The sequence below is a fragment of the Cydia amplana genome, chromosome 26 (genome assembly GCF_948474715.1).
Source record: "Cydia amplana chromosome 26, ilCydAmpl1.1, whole genome shotgun sequence".
Taxonomy (NCBI): domain Eukaryota; kingdom Metazoa; phylum Arthropoda; class Insecta; order Lepidoptera; family Tortricidae; genus Cydia; species Cydia amplana.
Genome location: NC_086094.1, coordinates 3,794,126 through 3,810,647, shown reverse-complemented (window position 1 = coordinate 3,810,647; position 16,522 = coordinate 3,794,126). Strand labels below are relative to the sequence as shown.

The following is a 16,522-nucleotide window of genomic DNA, read 5'->3' as shown; positions in this document are numbered from 1 at the left end:
AACAGATCACAATAAAAATCACAAAAACGTAATTCAGTCAATTTAAGTTAATAGATATATCTATCAGTTTCATTTCTCATTTATTGTAAGCCTTACTGTTACCTTTTGGATGCCAATGACCGATATATCCGCACCGTAGGTTCAACGCCAAAGACCGATTAATCGGTCACATGTCACAGAGCAACATAGACCTACGTGCATATGCATAAAGTTCAATTTCAGTTTTGACACTTCGGTGACGTGGCGTCAGCGTGACAGCTTTTGTGTTTTACACGGCATCGAAAAGGTTAATGTTTATAGTACCACATACCACATTGTTGGCTAGAGCAATTAAGAACATGTTCAAACCTTAGACCGCCAAAGACGTCAACTGACGCGCGCGGTTACAGTCCAATATCAACCTTCATGCATTGCGACATGGTTCACGATGACGCGCCGCATCGGCGTGGCGTTCAAAGGGTTAAAATCTGATATACAGTGTAAATTAGTTCGTCCGTACATTACATCATGGGCAGTGTAAGGGTTAACTAAAACAGGCACTAAATGGTGTTTTTGTAGTTCCTTTTAGTACTTATAGCTTTTAGTAGGAAGTCTGATTGCAATGAATGTATAATTATTTATTATACATATAATCATGTCAAAATTGATGTACATTTAAGTATTTATGTTTTGCCTAAGTCAGTAGCAGTAGTTAAATATTTATTTATGACCTAAACTGCATTTTTATATAAAAAAGAATTCTTTGTTTGAGTTCAGGAATACATTATATATAATTATACTTACTATGCTTTATAGCTACTCGATGCTAGATGTAGACACTGAAATTGGTCTTTTTGGTACCAAAACTGATGTATGGAGTGAGCAATCTATGTATTTTTTTCTCTATGGCCAAATTATAGTTAGTTTTTTTTAGCATTAGAACAAAGCATAACATTATGCATTATGCATTTATTATTATGCATTGTTTTAGCATTTAGGTAAACAATCTTGATGTGTCTTTTAATTGAAAAACACATTTAAAAATAAGTTACGGCAATTATGTAACAATTATGAATCTAATACGATCATTTATATACTTCTGCTTTCATAAGTAATAGTTTTTGATGTTTAAAAAGCGTTTTTCAATTAAAAGACATGTCAAGATCGCTTACCTTCTTGCAAGTTCTTTCTAATGCAAAATAAACGAACTATAGCCACAGACGGGATCCCATGGGATCGATATCGGGCAGAGAAGACCAAAACGGAGATGTCGGGAAGACCTAGATACATATTGTGAAGTGGGAGTATGCATTGGATAGAACCAAATGGCGGGAAAGAAGGGAGACCTTTGCCCAGCAGTGGGACACTCTTATAGGCTAGTGAAAAAAAAGAAATAGATACTATATTATATACATTAAATGATTTACACCCCTGTTTGATAATAAGTGTTTTTATTTTGATTTAAGAAAATAATACATCCCATCAAAAACATTACATGTAAAAAGGTGCACGTCTCGCAACGCTTTTACTACAAAAAAGTTTTGAGATGTACTTAATGTGAAACCAAGTCGGTTATTTTAATCAGTGCCAGGGGGTGTTAAGTAAGTTAAGGGGGTGTAGAGTGCAATGGAGTGTGGAGGCGTTCGGCGGGTAATTCGAATCAAAACACAAAATTGTGATATACATACTTTAATACGCTAAAACGTGACGTGTAGTTTCGCTACAGATTAGGCCAGACAACGCCCTCTATCCAGTCGAGATAGCTGGCGACGCGCGTGTAGATGGCGGGGCGGCCGCTGCGCGCGCACTGCGCGCCGAACGACGTCACGCCCACCACGTGGAAAATGCACTGGTTGTCACGGGACGCCACCTGCAGGGGGGCTCCTGAGTCACCCTGTATTAGACACGGAATATGGGCATGATCCAGATAAAAAGTTTTTGGCAAAAATTTCATTTTTGGTACATGCTTTTATCGCTGACTGTACTTACGACAGACAACTCATCGAGACAATTCTAAAAACCCCTAACACAATTAGGTTGCGTTGTTTCATCACAGAGTTCCTATGGCCACCTCCTGTCTCCATCATCAGATCAGCTCTATGTCATAATAATATTTGCATTGTCATCCGATTTATAGGTACCTACATGCATGCAAAATTCCAGCTCAATCGGAAACCGGGAAGTGGATCAAATTTAACTTGCAAGATTTGATTACAGACCGACAGACAGACAATGGGACAGGTGAAACTAAATAAAAGCTTGTAAAGAATACCTAATCCTAATTTATGTAAATACGTTAGTTTAAATGTAAATACGGAAGGAACGGCCCCGAGGTTGTGGATATCCATAATAGAAAACGAAGTCTCGGACGCCTCGGCGCGGACCCGGACCGTACTTGCGTGAGTCACAATCCTTTAGATGGATCAAAATGTAAATAATATGAATACAAGTATGTCGAGGTCTTGTAAGTACAGTCGCCATCAGATATATCGGAGCGGCCAAGGTGTTCACAATATCTGAAACCCCCCTGCCAATAGAGCCGTGTTCAGATATTTGTGAGCGCTTTAGCCGCTCCGATATATCTAATGGCGACAGTACTATACCTGACACGTGTCCCTCCCCCCGCGCAGCTCCCCCGCACACATCTGCGAGGGAGAGAATCCTTGCCAGTTCCTGTTCCTCGAGTTGGCGAGCAGCTGGTCGCAGTATGCGTTGTCCAGCAGTGAGATCGACACTTTTTGGAGCTCTTTCGATGTCTCCTTCGTATCTGGAATAGTTTTTGACAAAAATTACATTTTTGGTACAAGCTTTTATCGCTGACTGTACGTTTCTTTCCACAGGCAACTAATACTCATCGAGACATTTCTAAAAACCCCAAACACAATTCAGTTGCGTTGTTTTATCACAGAGTTCCTATGGCCACCTCCTGTCTCCATCATCAGATCAGCTCTATGTCATAATAATATTGCATTGTCATCCGATTTATACATGCATGCAAAATTTCAGCTCAATCGGAAACCGGGAAGTGGATCAAAACTTGCAATTAAGATTTGATTACAGACAGACAACGGTCAGGTGAAAGTAAATAAAAGCTTGTAAATAAAATAGCGTGAGCTAAAGAAGTAAGGATCTTCTTCTTTTGGTGCCATATCCTCTACGGATGTCGGCTACCACGGTCCGGAACTCTCGTCTATTTGTAGTTTTTCTGCCTAGCGTGGCAGCGTCGATTCCCGTCTAATTCCTAAGGTTATCCATCCAGGTTAAACAACTTCTTTTCCCTCTGCCCCTAAACTAAAACTACGATCTTTATAATATTTAAAACCTTCGCGTTTTGAACACATATTAACTCACATTTATAGACGAGTCTAACGCGTACTTTATTCAATTACCTTTATTTACCGACGTTTCGACACAGGTTTCAGCGACTATGACCAGTGAAACGTCCTCTGAGCTAAAGATACGATATTCTTAATCAGTTTTTTAAATACATTGTAAGTGATTTCGTAACGAATAATTTTATTTCAATTTTACTAACTACGTACAGAACTTAAGAAACGAAAACCCGTTCCGAGCCATGCTGGGCCCAAAGGTCCCCATCGCCCCAGAGTTATAATATTAGCTAAAAATTGTCGAGCATTAGAGTTTTTGTTTGCCGCGACACCTATTGTCAACTAGCAGTACTGATAATGTCCGCTACTTCACGCTAGATGTCGACTACGAAATAACTAGCGTTTTGGTAAGAAAACTGATGTATGGAGTTACCACTCTTTCTTTACTTATATTTCTCTCAATACTCAATATTTTATTGCAATTTCACAAAGTAATTGTACAGCTTGGAGGATATAATCAAATGGAGACGCCATGTCTGTAATTTTCTGTACAAAACAGTCTGCCGATTTTTGCGGGGGAGGGGAACGTCAAATGTATGCGTAACGTAAAAATAGCCATGTCAGATAAACGTCAGTCCATACATTGTGTATGACCGTCGGCCGCCTATTTTCGACAGAGGGGAAAGCCTGTAATGGCTACTCCGTTTAGGTGTATATGTAAGTACTTACTGACATCTATAACCCCCCAGCCAGTAGCAAGTGCCTTCGTATAGCTGTCAAAGTCGTGCCTCTGCCACAGACACGCCGGGCGTATTGTGTTGCTGAAGTCCACGTCGGTAGCCAGCTCGAGCAGGGCGATGTCGTTGTAGCGGTGGGGTGGCTTGTAGTCGGGGTGCTTCACAATTTGTTTTATGGGGACCTGAGAAACAAGACGGGATGCTTAAATCGACCGATTTGATCAGAAAAGAAATGGCGTCGATCTCCAATTTTATCACCAATTTCAGTATTATGGCGATATTGGAGCGTTCTAAATTAAAAAAAGTGCCCCCCAAAGGCGAATACTGGAGGCACAAATTGGTATTCTTGCGTCCGCAACACCATTTTATCGGTAATATCGGTCGTAATCGGCGATTGAAATCAGGGAGCCAAAGTGGCGTTTGCGTCCGCACGTCTAGATTTGATCGGACAATTTCATCAGATGATCCGATTGGTGTGATTTAAATGGAAATTGGTAAGACTAACTATGCTAACTATCCTAAACTAAACTATACTATTTGTGTGTGTGTGTGTGTGTGTGTGTGAGAGTGAGTGCGTGCGTACGTGCGTGCGTGCGTGCGTGCGTGCGTGCGTGCGTGCGTGCGTGCGTGCGTGCGTGTAATTAATATGGCAGTATGATATGATATATTTATAGGTATAAATTTGATATATTTTTTTCCAGATTCATGAAATTTTAAATTTTACCACCAATGTGAATGACGTTGACAAATGACACAAGTAATTGTAATGATTGAGTGTGAGCAGTACTAAAATCGACAAAATCGTAATGATTTAACGGAACAGCAACTAAATACAGGTCAGTTATTAAAATATCGATTTAAAATTAATCGTTTTTTAGGGTTCCGTAGCCAAATGGCAAAAAACGGAACCCTTATAGATTCGTCATGTCTGTCTGTCTGTCCGTCTGTCTGTCCGTCCGTATGTCACAGCCACTTTTCTCCGAAACTATAAGAACTATACTGTTGAAACTTGGTAAGTAGATGTATTCTGTGAACCGCATTAAGATTTTCACACAAAAATAGAAAAAAAACAATAAATTTTTGGGGTTCCCCATACTTCGAACTGAAACTCAAAAAATTTTTTTTCATCAAACCCATACGTGTGGGGTATCTATGGATAGGTCTTCAAAAATGATATTGAGGTTTCTAATATCATTTTTTTCTAAACTGAATAGTTTGCGCGAGAGACACTTCCAAAGTGGTAAAATGTGTGTCCCCCCCCCCCTGTAACTTCTAAAATAAGAGAATGATAAAACTAAAAAAAATATATGATGTACATTACCATGTAAACTTCCACCGAAAATTGGTTTGAACGAGATCTAGTAAGTAGTTTTTTTTTAATACGTCATAAATCGCCTAAATACGGAACCCTTCATGGGCGAGTCCGACTCGCACTTGGCCGCTTTTTTTATTTATTATTATGTACTCGTATAATGCAAACGAATTTCGTATAATGGCAGACACTGGATCGTATAATCATGTATAATCAAGATTTTTTTACTGGCAGCCCTGGAAGAGAGAGAGAGAGCTGAAAAACTGTACCTAGCTCAGATTGTTTGTTTCACAAAAAGGTTACGAGTATTGCCAGTAAGAAAAACTTAATCCTAATTTTTAAACCTCAAATAATAATTACAAATCATGAGATACCTCCACAGGAGTGGCTCCATCTTGCACGCTAGGGTCAATATTCTGATCCCCCAGTCTGACTATGGCCGGATTAGGGTCCCGAGCCCGAGGGTCCCTAGTGCAGTGCCCAGCAGTGAGCACCCAGCGGGGGCTAATGAGGCTACCTCCGCAGTTGAAGGAGTATGAGTCTTCGAAGTTCACCCAGCCTATAGCGGCCTGAAACAATAATAATAAGAAAGCAGTTGTCCACTGTGGAGATAAAAATTTTTTTTTAGGTTAATTCCATGTCAAAACGCCGCCGCTGTCATCTAGCGAGCCCTTTGAGAAAGGTAAAAGATATCACTAGACACTTTGCTAGATAGCTCTGTAATCGAGTTTAATATTATATAGTGCTGCCTATCGACAGCGACGTCAAAGCCCCAATATCCGCTGCCTGGGTCAAATGGCGGGAGATGACTGGGGTTATTTGTGATCCCAAAATGCCGATTAAATTGAAGGGACAGGTCTATAAGACCATCATTAGACCTGCCCTTCTGTACGGCAGCGAGACTTGGCTTTTACTAGAGCGGCACAAGCAGGAACTGCGTGTCACGGAAATGAAGATGCTGCGGTGGATGTGCGGAGTTTCACGCAAGGATCGCGTCCGAAACGCCCACATCCGGGGTAGTCTTGGCGTCCGTGGCATCGCTGACAAACTGCAAGAGTGCCGCCTTCGTTGGTATGGCCACGTCTCGCGCAGACCGGCAAGTTACGTGGGTAACAAATGCCTGGCCATGCCGCCTCCTCCCGGTACGGGAAGAAAAGGCCGGCCCAGGAAGCGATGGCTTGATGTCGTTAAGGAGGACATGCGTGCCAACGGACTCACCACCAGGGACGCCGAAGATCGGGCAAAGTGGACACGAAGGAGTCGGAAGGCGGACCCCGGGACCGCGGGGGCATAGCTGGGATTGACGCCAGGATGATGATGATGATGAGTGCTGCCATCTATCGCCGAGTAGCACGTACCATATGCGGAAACTCCCCGAGCTGAGCGTTCTCTCCACCGACAATCAGCTCCACTTTGCCGTAGTCGCATTTTGGCGCGGATATGGAGACCGTCTCGGGGTCCGGAACTAGGGGCAGGAAACTGAAGGTCTGGACCACGGACTTGCTGTATTCTTCACACTCTGAAAACAACATAGTTTATTGCCTAGCCCTAACTATTAAGTACGAATATTATAAATGATGAAAAACCGAAAACTATCAAGATAGATAGACTCGCGTTTCATTCAACAACTTATAACCTGTAAACGCTGTTTATGCTTGTATTGTGTTTGTTGCTTGGTTGTTTCTAACAAACATATACCTATTTGTTGGCGGAGGCAAACAGCGAATATATAGTCTGTGTGTGTGTGTGTGTGTGTGTGTGTATACATTCCACGACCCTTCTCTTTCCGCACAGAGTCTATATTGTAATATTGATAGGTATTAGCATGTATTAGGTACTTACTTCTCTGACTGACTCGTCTTTTATCTGTTTGCCCGTTACTGGCGGCATCAGCGGTGCCCCAAACAGGCCTGCTGTAAAATAAAAAGTAAAGTAGTAAGCAATTATCACCGGCATCGTCACCCACAGTGGCGGATTTGCCCTAAGGTCGGCTAAGGCCCAGTAGGCCTAGGACGGAAAGATATTAGGGTCAGCAGCAAGGCGGCAGTCTATATATGATGGGTGCTGAGAAACGGGCAGCTAAATAGTAGTTACTACAGGGCCTGGGCTCTGACGCGCGTCTATTACGACAGATATGACCGCTAGGTGGCGCAAGCGCGTGCAGGCGTCGGTTCCGTAGCGGTGCGCGGCAACTACTATGGCTAGACAAAATTGGTGTGGGCCGCATGTACTTGTAGGTACTTGAAGCGACGCGACGAAACCGCGAGACGAGACGAGTCACGCCTGTTATTGTATAAATACTGCAGTAGAGCTCGTGCACTCTGGCAGACTCCCTTACTTTTCCGCACACGTATGAAAATGTAATGTGTATAAATGTTTTACTTACTCCCCATTCTTCGGCACCACTTGCGGTGGCGCCGTTTGGAATATATTGTTGCCATCTCTGCAGCACACTATGGCGCTGTCGAACGACTGTGAGCAGAACGTCGGCCTTATGCCGTTCTGTCTGAAATTTATAAACAATCTTTTTAGAATCATCATCACAATCATAAACCTAATATGTACTGTTGCTGAATACATCATTCTTTCTCTTCTTATTAGGGACCATTATTGGGGACCACGCAAAACCACCGTAAATTTGAAAAACAGCAGAACATGGTGAACTTTTAAAGGAGTTTTCATATATTTTGCTTACGGTTATTATGATTGGTAGAGCACTATTGTACAAAAGTACGCTAATCCTAGACTTGGAGAATTCACACGCACATTTGAAGCTGTTATTTATTTTCTACTAGCGACCCACGGCTTCGCACGGGTTAATTAATTAAATTATACATAAACCTTCCTCTTGAATCTCTCTATCTATTAAAAAAAACCGCATCAAAATCCGTTGCGTAGTTTTAAAGATCTAAGCATACATAGGGACCAGGGATGTTGCGAATATCCGCATCTGCATCCGCAACCGCGAAACTTCCGCATTGTTTTCAACATCCGCATCTGCATCCGCATCCGCATAAAATCGATGCGGATTTAATGCGGATGCGGATGTGTAACAGGTCGGTACAGGAACGTCTTAACATCGGCGTAAGTGCTAGACTGCTAGGTAATTTAGTCATTAGCCAAAAAACCTATTAGAAATTAGCAGTCAAGCGTGAGTGGGACTTAATGTACGGAACCCTTGGAACGCCAGTCCGACTCGCACTTGGCCGGTTTTTAGAAATAAAAATTACTAAAATGTAATATTTTACGTTTTTTATGTACCTATCTTGACATCCGCATCCGCATCCGCGGATGTGAGCCTTTAAAAATCCGCATCCGCGGATGTCAAAAAATCGGCATCCACAACATCCCTGATAGGGACAGACAGACAGCGGGAAGCGACTTTGTTTTATACTATGCAGTGATATACCTATCGTACAGTCACGGACTTTAATTATTGAGCACTTTAGGGTTTACATTACATTGGACATTTCATACCGTTAGTATTGACAACCAAATTAGCTTGAATCTTAGATGGATCAACCATTAGTCTGTGACCGTAAGGCGTCTTTAGAACTTGATTTCCAACGGCTTGCCTGGCGGCCTAGCCAAGGTGACAATTAATCGCTATCACTTCGCCATCGAATCGCTTTGTGTCTCTCTAATTATCACTCTTCCGTATTTGTCAGCCATATTCGAACTTTAAGATACGTCAAATATTAGATATCGAAACGATATGGATTGGATATGTCTAATAGATATCTAGTTCAAAATCCAAAGCGGGCCCAGTGACAGTTGCGTTTCGATTGCTACGGGTACGGAGCGTTACGCTACGTCTTACGCAGGCGAACAACGCGCGAACGCCGCGCGGCCGCCGCCCCGCTTCGCGTCTAAATCGCTCACGTACGAGTAGGACATACCTATACGTATCAACGGTTTGTTTCATCCTCGCCGCGCCGCGCCGCACCGCGCCGCGCCGCGTTCGCGCGTTGTCCGCCTACGTAAGCCGTAGCGTTAGCGATTGGCATGTTGTCTATGGGCCTATTTAGCAGTTTTATTCTAGGTCCAACGCGCTTTAGCAGACTAAGTAATCAGAAAACATAGCTTACTGAAAGTCTTGTCTGGCAGATTCGCATTGCTGAGCCGACGCACACCGCCCCACTGTGTTGGTGTATTGGTCCACACACTGATCGCCCACTATAAACAAATTTTAATACAGGCGGGAACTAGGGCTTCCAATACCGGGATCCCGGTATTTCGGGATCCCGGGATCCCGTCTTTTTAAACGCATTTTTCAATACCGGTATTTTTAAAGGCAATACCGGGATCCCGGTATTTTAAAAAATGAGGGAAATGCGCAGTATAAACCCTTTAAATCCATTATATCCGGCTGTATCAAAAACCTTACTAAAGGTCAGACGCATCTAGAGTTAGACCAAGAAAAGTCTGCAACAATTTTGATTGCACGCGCAGTGCAAGTGTTATATTAAACGTCAAACTTCTATGAAATTATGACGTACAAATAATACGTGCACTGCGTACTGCGTATGCTATCAAAATCGTTGCAGACTTTACTTGGTCTAACTCTAACTGGTCTCTAGCCCGCATTTTATTACTGAAACAAGATCGTTGCCTAATGCGTGAGATAAATATTTGGTGGTTGGTGGTGGATGAATCCTGAAGTTATGTGAGTGATGAATATGATGATAGTGACATTAACATTAACATAATTAGTTCTTATAATTTTATCAAGAAATAAAACGAAAGAGCAAGGATAATTGTAATAATGGCAAACCAATTTTGACGGAAATTTGAAAAAATGTTGTCTGGTTGGTTAAGTTGGACTACAAATGTGACTGGTGAGGTGAAGTCAACAAATTGGATAGAATTATTGCCAACCTGGAGTGTGAAATAAAATTATTGCAGATGGCGGCATTGATTGTTTATTGTCGTAATAGCTTTTAGGACATATCTGGTATTCCAGTGAGCCTTTCTAATTCCCCTTTTTAATAAAACTATATATTTTTAAGCGATTCATATCCAATACCGGGATCCCGGGATCCCGGTATTGATGAAGACAGTTTCGGTATTAATACCGGTATTGTGAGAAGTCCGGTATTTGGAAGCCCTAGCGGGAACTCCGTCTAATTATACTCTACTATTTATACTCTATTATTATTATTAACTAATATACCTACACAACAGGTGTGTAGAACAGCAAATACTTAGAATTACATACCTACATAACATAAACTAGGTAAGTAGGTAGGTATGCACAGGGCAATTATCCATCATCGATACCTAAACGTAATAAACAAAGATAACAGGAAAATGTGAGTCTATGTTTTTAGGTTAAACCACAGCAAAAGTGACTATCTATTTCTTTTTTACTCGAATCAAATAAAATAGAATAGAATAAAATAGCTTTATTGCTCGAAGTCTTGCTAGCCACTTGACTATATAGTAATGCTGCATTTTTTTTTGCATTTTTCTAATATGCTTAGGTATATGTATATTACAATCATACCTGCATAGTTGTTAGTGTTGTTAAACAATCTAGGGTCCTATTTGACTCAAGAAAGCAGTGGATTTCGTGTGCACGAATCAGACATCAAAGCGATCTTATCATACCAATATCAAAACCTTTCCAGATTTTAAAATTAGAGTACCGCTCCGGATTGTTTTTTTTCATAAAGATATAACTCGATACATTTAATTGGGTCTTCGTCATGTTTTCCTTAATCGTCATTTGATTCGAAAACATTTCCTATAGGCACTTAAAGGTTAAGGACTCTGTATACTAATTTTGCATATTTAATTGAAATATATGTTAAGCTAAAAAAACATGCTACTTAATAATTTTTATTTATTTATCGTTCGCAGACGTTTCTGCTTGTTAAAAATTAAAATTGAAATATATGTTTTTATACGTATAGATAGGAATATAGGAACTAATTTGAATTGTATGTACTACTACATAGTAGTAATAAATCTTACTCTAAATAATACCAGAGTCTTGAAGAAATTACCTAATTTATTCTAAGGAAAATCCATGAATGGAAACTCCGTCAAAATCAGCACAGCACTTTTTGAGTTAATCGATATTCTAGCTGTCACATAGATCACTTAATTTTTATTCAGAACTTACCATTTTTTTGGGTCACAGCATTTTGACCGAATGCCAAAATAAACAAAACTTTAAAAACAAACATTTCTAAAATAAATTAATCCTAACCTTACATTAACACATTTTATATTTAATGCCTTTTGTTCCTTTTAATAACTACGTGCAAATAAAATGAGTGTACGTATTTTTATGTTTTTGGTCTTGAAATCAAAAATATCGATTTCAAATTTTCAATGTCCACTGGGTCTTCGAAAAACGTTTTTGTGTTACAAGAAGCACTGTTTTCTATAAATTTTACATTTATTTAATAATTTAACACTTAGTATAATGCTCTAAGTTACATTAATATGTAAGAATTCTATGTGTTTGTTTATTTACGCGACCACAAAGAAAACGTGTTTTCGAAGTCCGTTCACGACACATACTGTATGTCGAAGACGTATCTATTTCTACTAAGACAAAATGTAGTATCTCATTAGAATGTTATTGGTCAATCTGACGTTTTTCTCTTAAAGCAACTTTTTGCGCGGACCTTAAACCGGATCTTGTTTACGTTTTTTTACAATAAGCCGGTTTAGATATCGCACTAAGATTGAAACGGAGGAATATAGACTTTAAAATCTTTGAAATAAGGGTTACGGTATGTATTTAGTCTAAAATGCAATAAAGATGTGGGTTTCTTCCTGTCCTAACCGTGTTAACTAAGTTTAAACCCTTTATCTGCTTGATCTCATATTGGTATCCTTAGACAACTGTAAAACTGTTTGATCCACATCTCTTGAAAGAGACAAAAATTAAAAAAAATACCTATCCTATTTTTTACAATTTAAGTTCTGACACTTCTGACGTATGAGACGAGAGCAGTGAATTGTCTTTTGAGATAGCGCTATTTCACTTAAAAAGTTATTAGCAGGGCATCAGTTTAGTGTTCTTAAAAGGTTGTGTTATTGGCATGATAGAATTTTATGTATGTTTAAACTGACATACGTAGTAATAATTGAAACACTTAATTAATAATATCTGGGAGACCGAGCTTTGCTCGGAAAACATATAAAAACTCAATGCGCGTTTTCCCAGAGATAAGACCTAGCTAGATCGATTTTTCGCCCCCCAACTCCCCTATAGGTATAGCAAATTTCATCGAAATCGTTAGAGTCGTTTCCGAGATCCCCGAAATGTATATATAAATAAATATACAAGAATTGCTCGTTTAAATGTATTAGATTTTAATAGTTATATTAACAATAGCGTATTATTTTAAAATTTTGAAATGTAGATATATTTAGTTAAGGAAACCCATTTTCATTTATCTTAATAGACACATATTGTACCCATACCAAACCCTCCTTTTCGGAAGTCGGTTAAAAACAAGCGTGCATTACGTACAATGTGACCTAGTTTTCCTTTATGACTGTTATCGCCGTTAACATAAATCCTGAACATGTTACCGATTCCGTCGGCGGCAAATGCATGCTAATTTTATACAAATATAGCCTGTAGAAGGACACTGATGCAAAAGATAAGCGACGTCACGCGATTCCCCTAACTTATGGTAAAGATATATGTCTGGGGAACTTCCTATTCTCGTAATTCGTCGGTGGAGTTAGATAAGTTTTAAAAGTTTCGCTACTTATCGGTAGATGGCGCTGTAATCAATATAATAAATTACAGTAAAAATGCAAAATTGAATTATGCTTATTATTTGTGCTAAAGAAACGCAGATTAAGAATACATAATAAACACTTATAAATAATACATGAATTAATGGGTGTTTATATAGAATTATTTTACTGAATAGCCACTCCAATCAAGTTTTAATTAAAAACTATTCAATAACAGATGGCGCTAGTTTACAAAAATGGTAGTTTTACAGGTTCTGTATTAAATAAATTAGAATTGGTAGGCAAACAAAATATGACATAATAACTCAATTTTCTGTTATGCTTTGAATTATGAATATCATCTGATTAAATATAAAAAGGAAAATGTATGAGTTAAAAGGTTTTCTCTTTGGGTTTTTCCTTTATGACCAATTATCGCTAAAGTTCTTTGACAAACATCTAATTACTGCACATGCCTAATTGCCACAATTATGTAAATTAGGCAAATAAAATTAATACTTGCCCCAGAGAAATATAAACATGTACACTTGTGGTAACGGTTATGAGTTTATGACTTTCCTTTGACAATCATTCAAACTGTTAAATCCAATACAAAAATGCAATATGAGTCTTAATGTTTTTTTAAGGAAATCATTACCCTTCTTGCATTGTCAGTTGGGTAAACATAAAATTGTTTAGTAAAAAAATAAATAATAAAAAGAGCAAAAATATATGATTCCGGCCAGGATCGAACTGGCGGCCTTCTGCGTGTAAAGCAGATGTGATAACCACTACACCACGGAACCAGTTAGACAATGGGACGAAATTACAGTTCTTAAAATGAATGAATAAAGCTATTAACGTCACACTTGGTAGGGAGCGTGCATGAACTAAAGGGGGCAGCACAGTAGGAGCCCAGCCGTCAGATTTTAGTCCGAGGCGTAAATGTGAAGTTTGTGCTTCCGATGTAGCCCACAAGATGGCAGAATCTACTATACACAAGAACTATACTACGGCAGTACTACCTATTATTTTTAGAGTTCCTTACAAAACTTTGTTCACGGAACACTTATTTGGGCGTTTTCTTTTGTTGTCCCAAACACTTTTTTTTCAAATTTGGGATTTTTTATGTTATTTGTACTCAGAATCACGAGCTCTTTCTATCCTAATAGGAGAAACAAAGTGTCCCAAAATTTCCATACATTTTTCGATCTTTCCATTACGTGACCGCCATACAAAGTCTATGAAAAATGGTGACGGAATGGAAAAAAAAACCTTTGGGACACTTTTTTTACTCCTATTAGGATAGAAAGAGCTCGTGATTCTGAGTAGAAATAACATAAAAAATCCCAAATTTGAAAAAAGTGTTTGGGACAACAACAAAAAAACGCCCATTTAATTCATAGCTTTGTACGCCATCGATAAACAGCTGCCAGACACACCTTCCGGATCAAGTAGGATAAGATAGGTAGCAGAAAATGTGGAACAAAATAATAAAGATAGACTACTACCACTACTACCAGGCGTGTCTCACTCCGCGATTTCGTCGCTTTGCTACAGGTAGCTAAAAGCACTAAAAGTACATCCGTTCCACACCAATTTTTGGGAAAGCCATAAGCCACGCGTGACGCTGTCGCCACCTAGCGGCCATATCTGTGCTGATCGTAACAGATGCGTTTTGTTAGAGAGTGAGTCTTCTGTACTTAGTACTATTATTTATTCTGTGCTTACTTAGGTACTTAGGTCATTCATACGTGTTCATACTGAAAGTTCCTAATTATCTCCAAAACTGCAGTAGATACGCAACAATCTTTTATTGCTTTTCTAAACTCTTTCTGACAAAAATGCTTGCTGTTGCCAGTGATAACTACCAGGGATGTTGCGGATGCCGATTTTTTGACATCCGCGGATGCGGATACGGATGCGGATTTTTAAAAGCTCACATCCGCGGATGCGGATGTCAAGATAGGTACATAAAAAACGTCAAATAATTAAACGTTAGTAATTTTTATTTCAAAAAACCGGCCAAGTGCGAGTCGGACTCGCGTTCCAAGGGTTCCGTACATTAAGTCCCCCTCACGCTTGACTGCTAATTTCTAATAGGTTTTTTTGGCTAATGACTAAATTACCTAGCAGTCTAGCACTTACGCCGATGCTAAGACGTTCCTGTACCGACCTGTTCCACATCCGCATCCGCATTAAATCCGCATCGATTTTATGCGGATGCGGATGCAGATGCGGATGTTGAAAATAATGCGGAAGTTCCGCGGTTGCGGATGCGGATGCGGATATTCGCAACATCCCTGATAACTACTAACAACGATTATCAACTGATTAAGTTAGCAGCCGTTTATGAATAACGCCACTTGTTATTAGTTACAGCTGAGAATAACTCCATTAACCGCATTAAGGGCCCTTTTTATATGGAAAGACACATCATTTATAATGTTGTGACTAACGTCAATAAGTCGGTATGGCAATTAGAAAGTTGGCCATTTTAAATTATAGTGTGAGGTATTTTAAATTACATACCTATTGTGTTGCATGAAAACTTGAGTTTCACATAGTGCATATAAATGTACTCTGTATAGTAGGTAGGTACCCGCTATAATTATAAGCAATTAATTTATAATTTAACTTTTATTGCACGATACAAAATTGTAGATATGGCAGTCAAACATAGTCAAACAGAAACTTGTATATGCGATCTGGGGCTTTACGAAATACCGCCCGTGGTTTGTCTAAAGTTTTACGTCTTGCCTTGGCCAGGAAGTGAGATTTTCTCCTCGCGTAGCGAGGCCTAGGGTTTACGCTCAAAATTTCATAGTGTAGGTGGGTCAAATACATTTTGGAGTAAGGTCCCTTCTGTGGACAAATCAATAAGTATGTAGAAGTTGAATAATGGAATTGTTTCTTTTTAAAAATTATTGACATATGAATCTAAATCCATTATCATTTGTAATTCTGAGGGTTATCATGCATGGAGCCACCTTTCTCTAATCTCTTTCAGTAGTGTCCGACGTAGGTAATAAGTGAAGATTATATTTTATATATAGAACCTTGAGGGTGCGAAGTGATTCACTAAATCCGAAATAAAGGCTAAGTGGTATTCGTGGGCAGTTCTATTAATACATTTTACCTATGACGTCACTCGGCGTATGACGTCAAATATGCGTGAGTCGGTCTGTGACCTTTTTACTTGCACTATATTATATTGTTACATATTGCTGTACTAATAAACGGTTGAAAAGGGATTTTTTCAATGTCAGTCTTACCAAAGATAATTTGAATTAGAGGCGGATTGTCTAAGTAAATTATGTAGTCACAGTAAATTTACTGCCATCTTTCGACAGAAGATAAAAGCTGTTAGAACGCCATTTGACTTTGATCCTTATTCTTTCACTGATGTGCTGTAATTTGTTAAATATCAAAAACTAACGCCATCTACTCGACACTAG

At 39.3% G+C, this 16,522-nt stretch overlaps 1 protein-coding gene, 1 long non-coding RNA gene and 1 other non-coding gene across 4 annotated transcripts in view; 1 reads left to right on the top strand and 2 right to left on the bottom strand.

The window, feature by feature from the left end:
• Positions 1-16,522, top strand: part of LOC134660175 (uncharacterized) — a 138,885-nt gene that overhangs the window by 42,105 nt on the left and 80,258 nt on the right. The gene's annotated exons all lie outside the window — the stretch shown is intronic.
• The window catches only part of LOC134660142 (venom protease-like), a 92,234-nt gene continuing 77,377 nt past the window's right edge, over positions 1,666-16,522 (bottom strand). Inside the window, exons 1-9 of one of the 2 annotated variants that reach the window (XM_063515856.1) lie at positions 11,485-11,575; positions 9,446-9,533; positions 7,744-7,863; positions 7,200-7,270; positions 6,716-6,876; positions 5,732-5,926; positions 4,038-4,227; positions 2,583-2,746; positions 1,666-1,873 (exon numbers count right to left, since the gene is read on the bottom strand). In XM_063515856.1, coding sequence (XP_063371926.1) covers positions 1,700-1,873; positions 2,583-2,746; positions 4,038-4,227; positions 5,732-5,926; positions 6,716-6,876; positions 7,200-7,270; positions 7,744-7,863; positions 9,446-9,533; positions 11,485-11,548 — 1,227 coding nt within the window. In that variant the 5' untranslated portion in view covers positions 11,549-11,575 and the 3' untranslated portion in view covers positions 1,666-1,699. Of the gene's footprint in view, positions 1,874-2,582; positions 2,747-4,037; positions 4,228-5,731; positions 5,927-6,715; positions 6,877-7,199; positions 7,271-7,743; positions 7,864-9,445; positions 9,534-11,484; positions 11,576-16,522 lie in introns of those variants that run through there. The other variant, XM_063515857.1, reaches the window with a different exon arrangement.
• On the bottom strand, positions 13,798-13,870 carry Trnav-uac (transfer RNA valine (anticodon UAC)). Its single transcript has one exon. It is a non-coding gene; the product is annotated as a tRNA-Val (tRNA).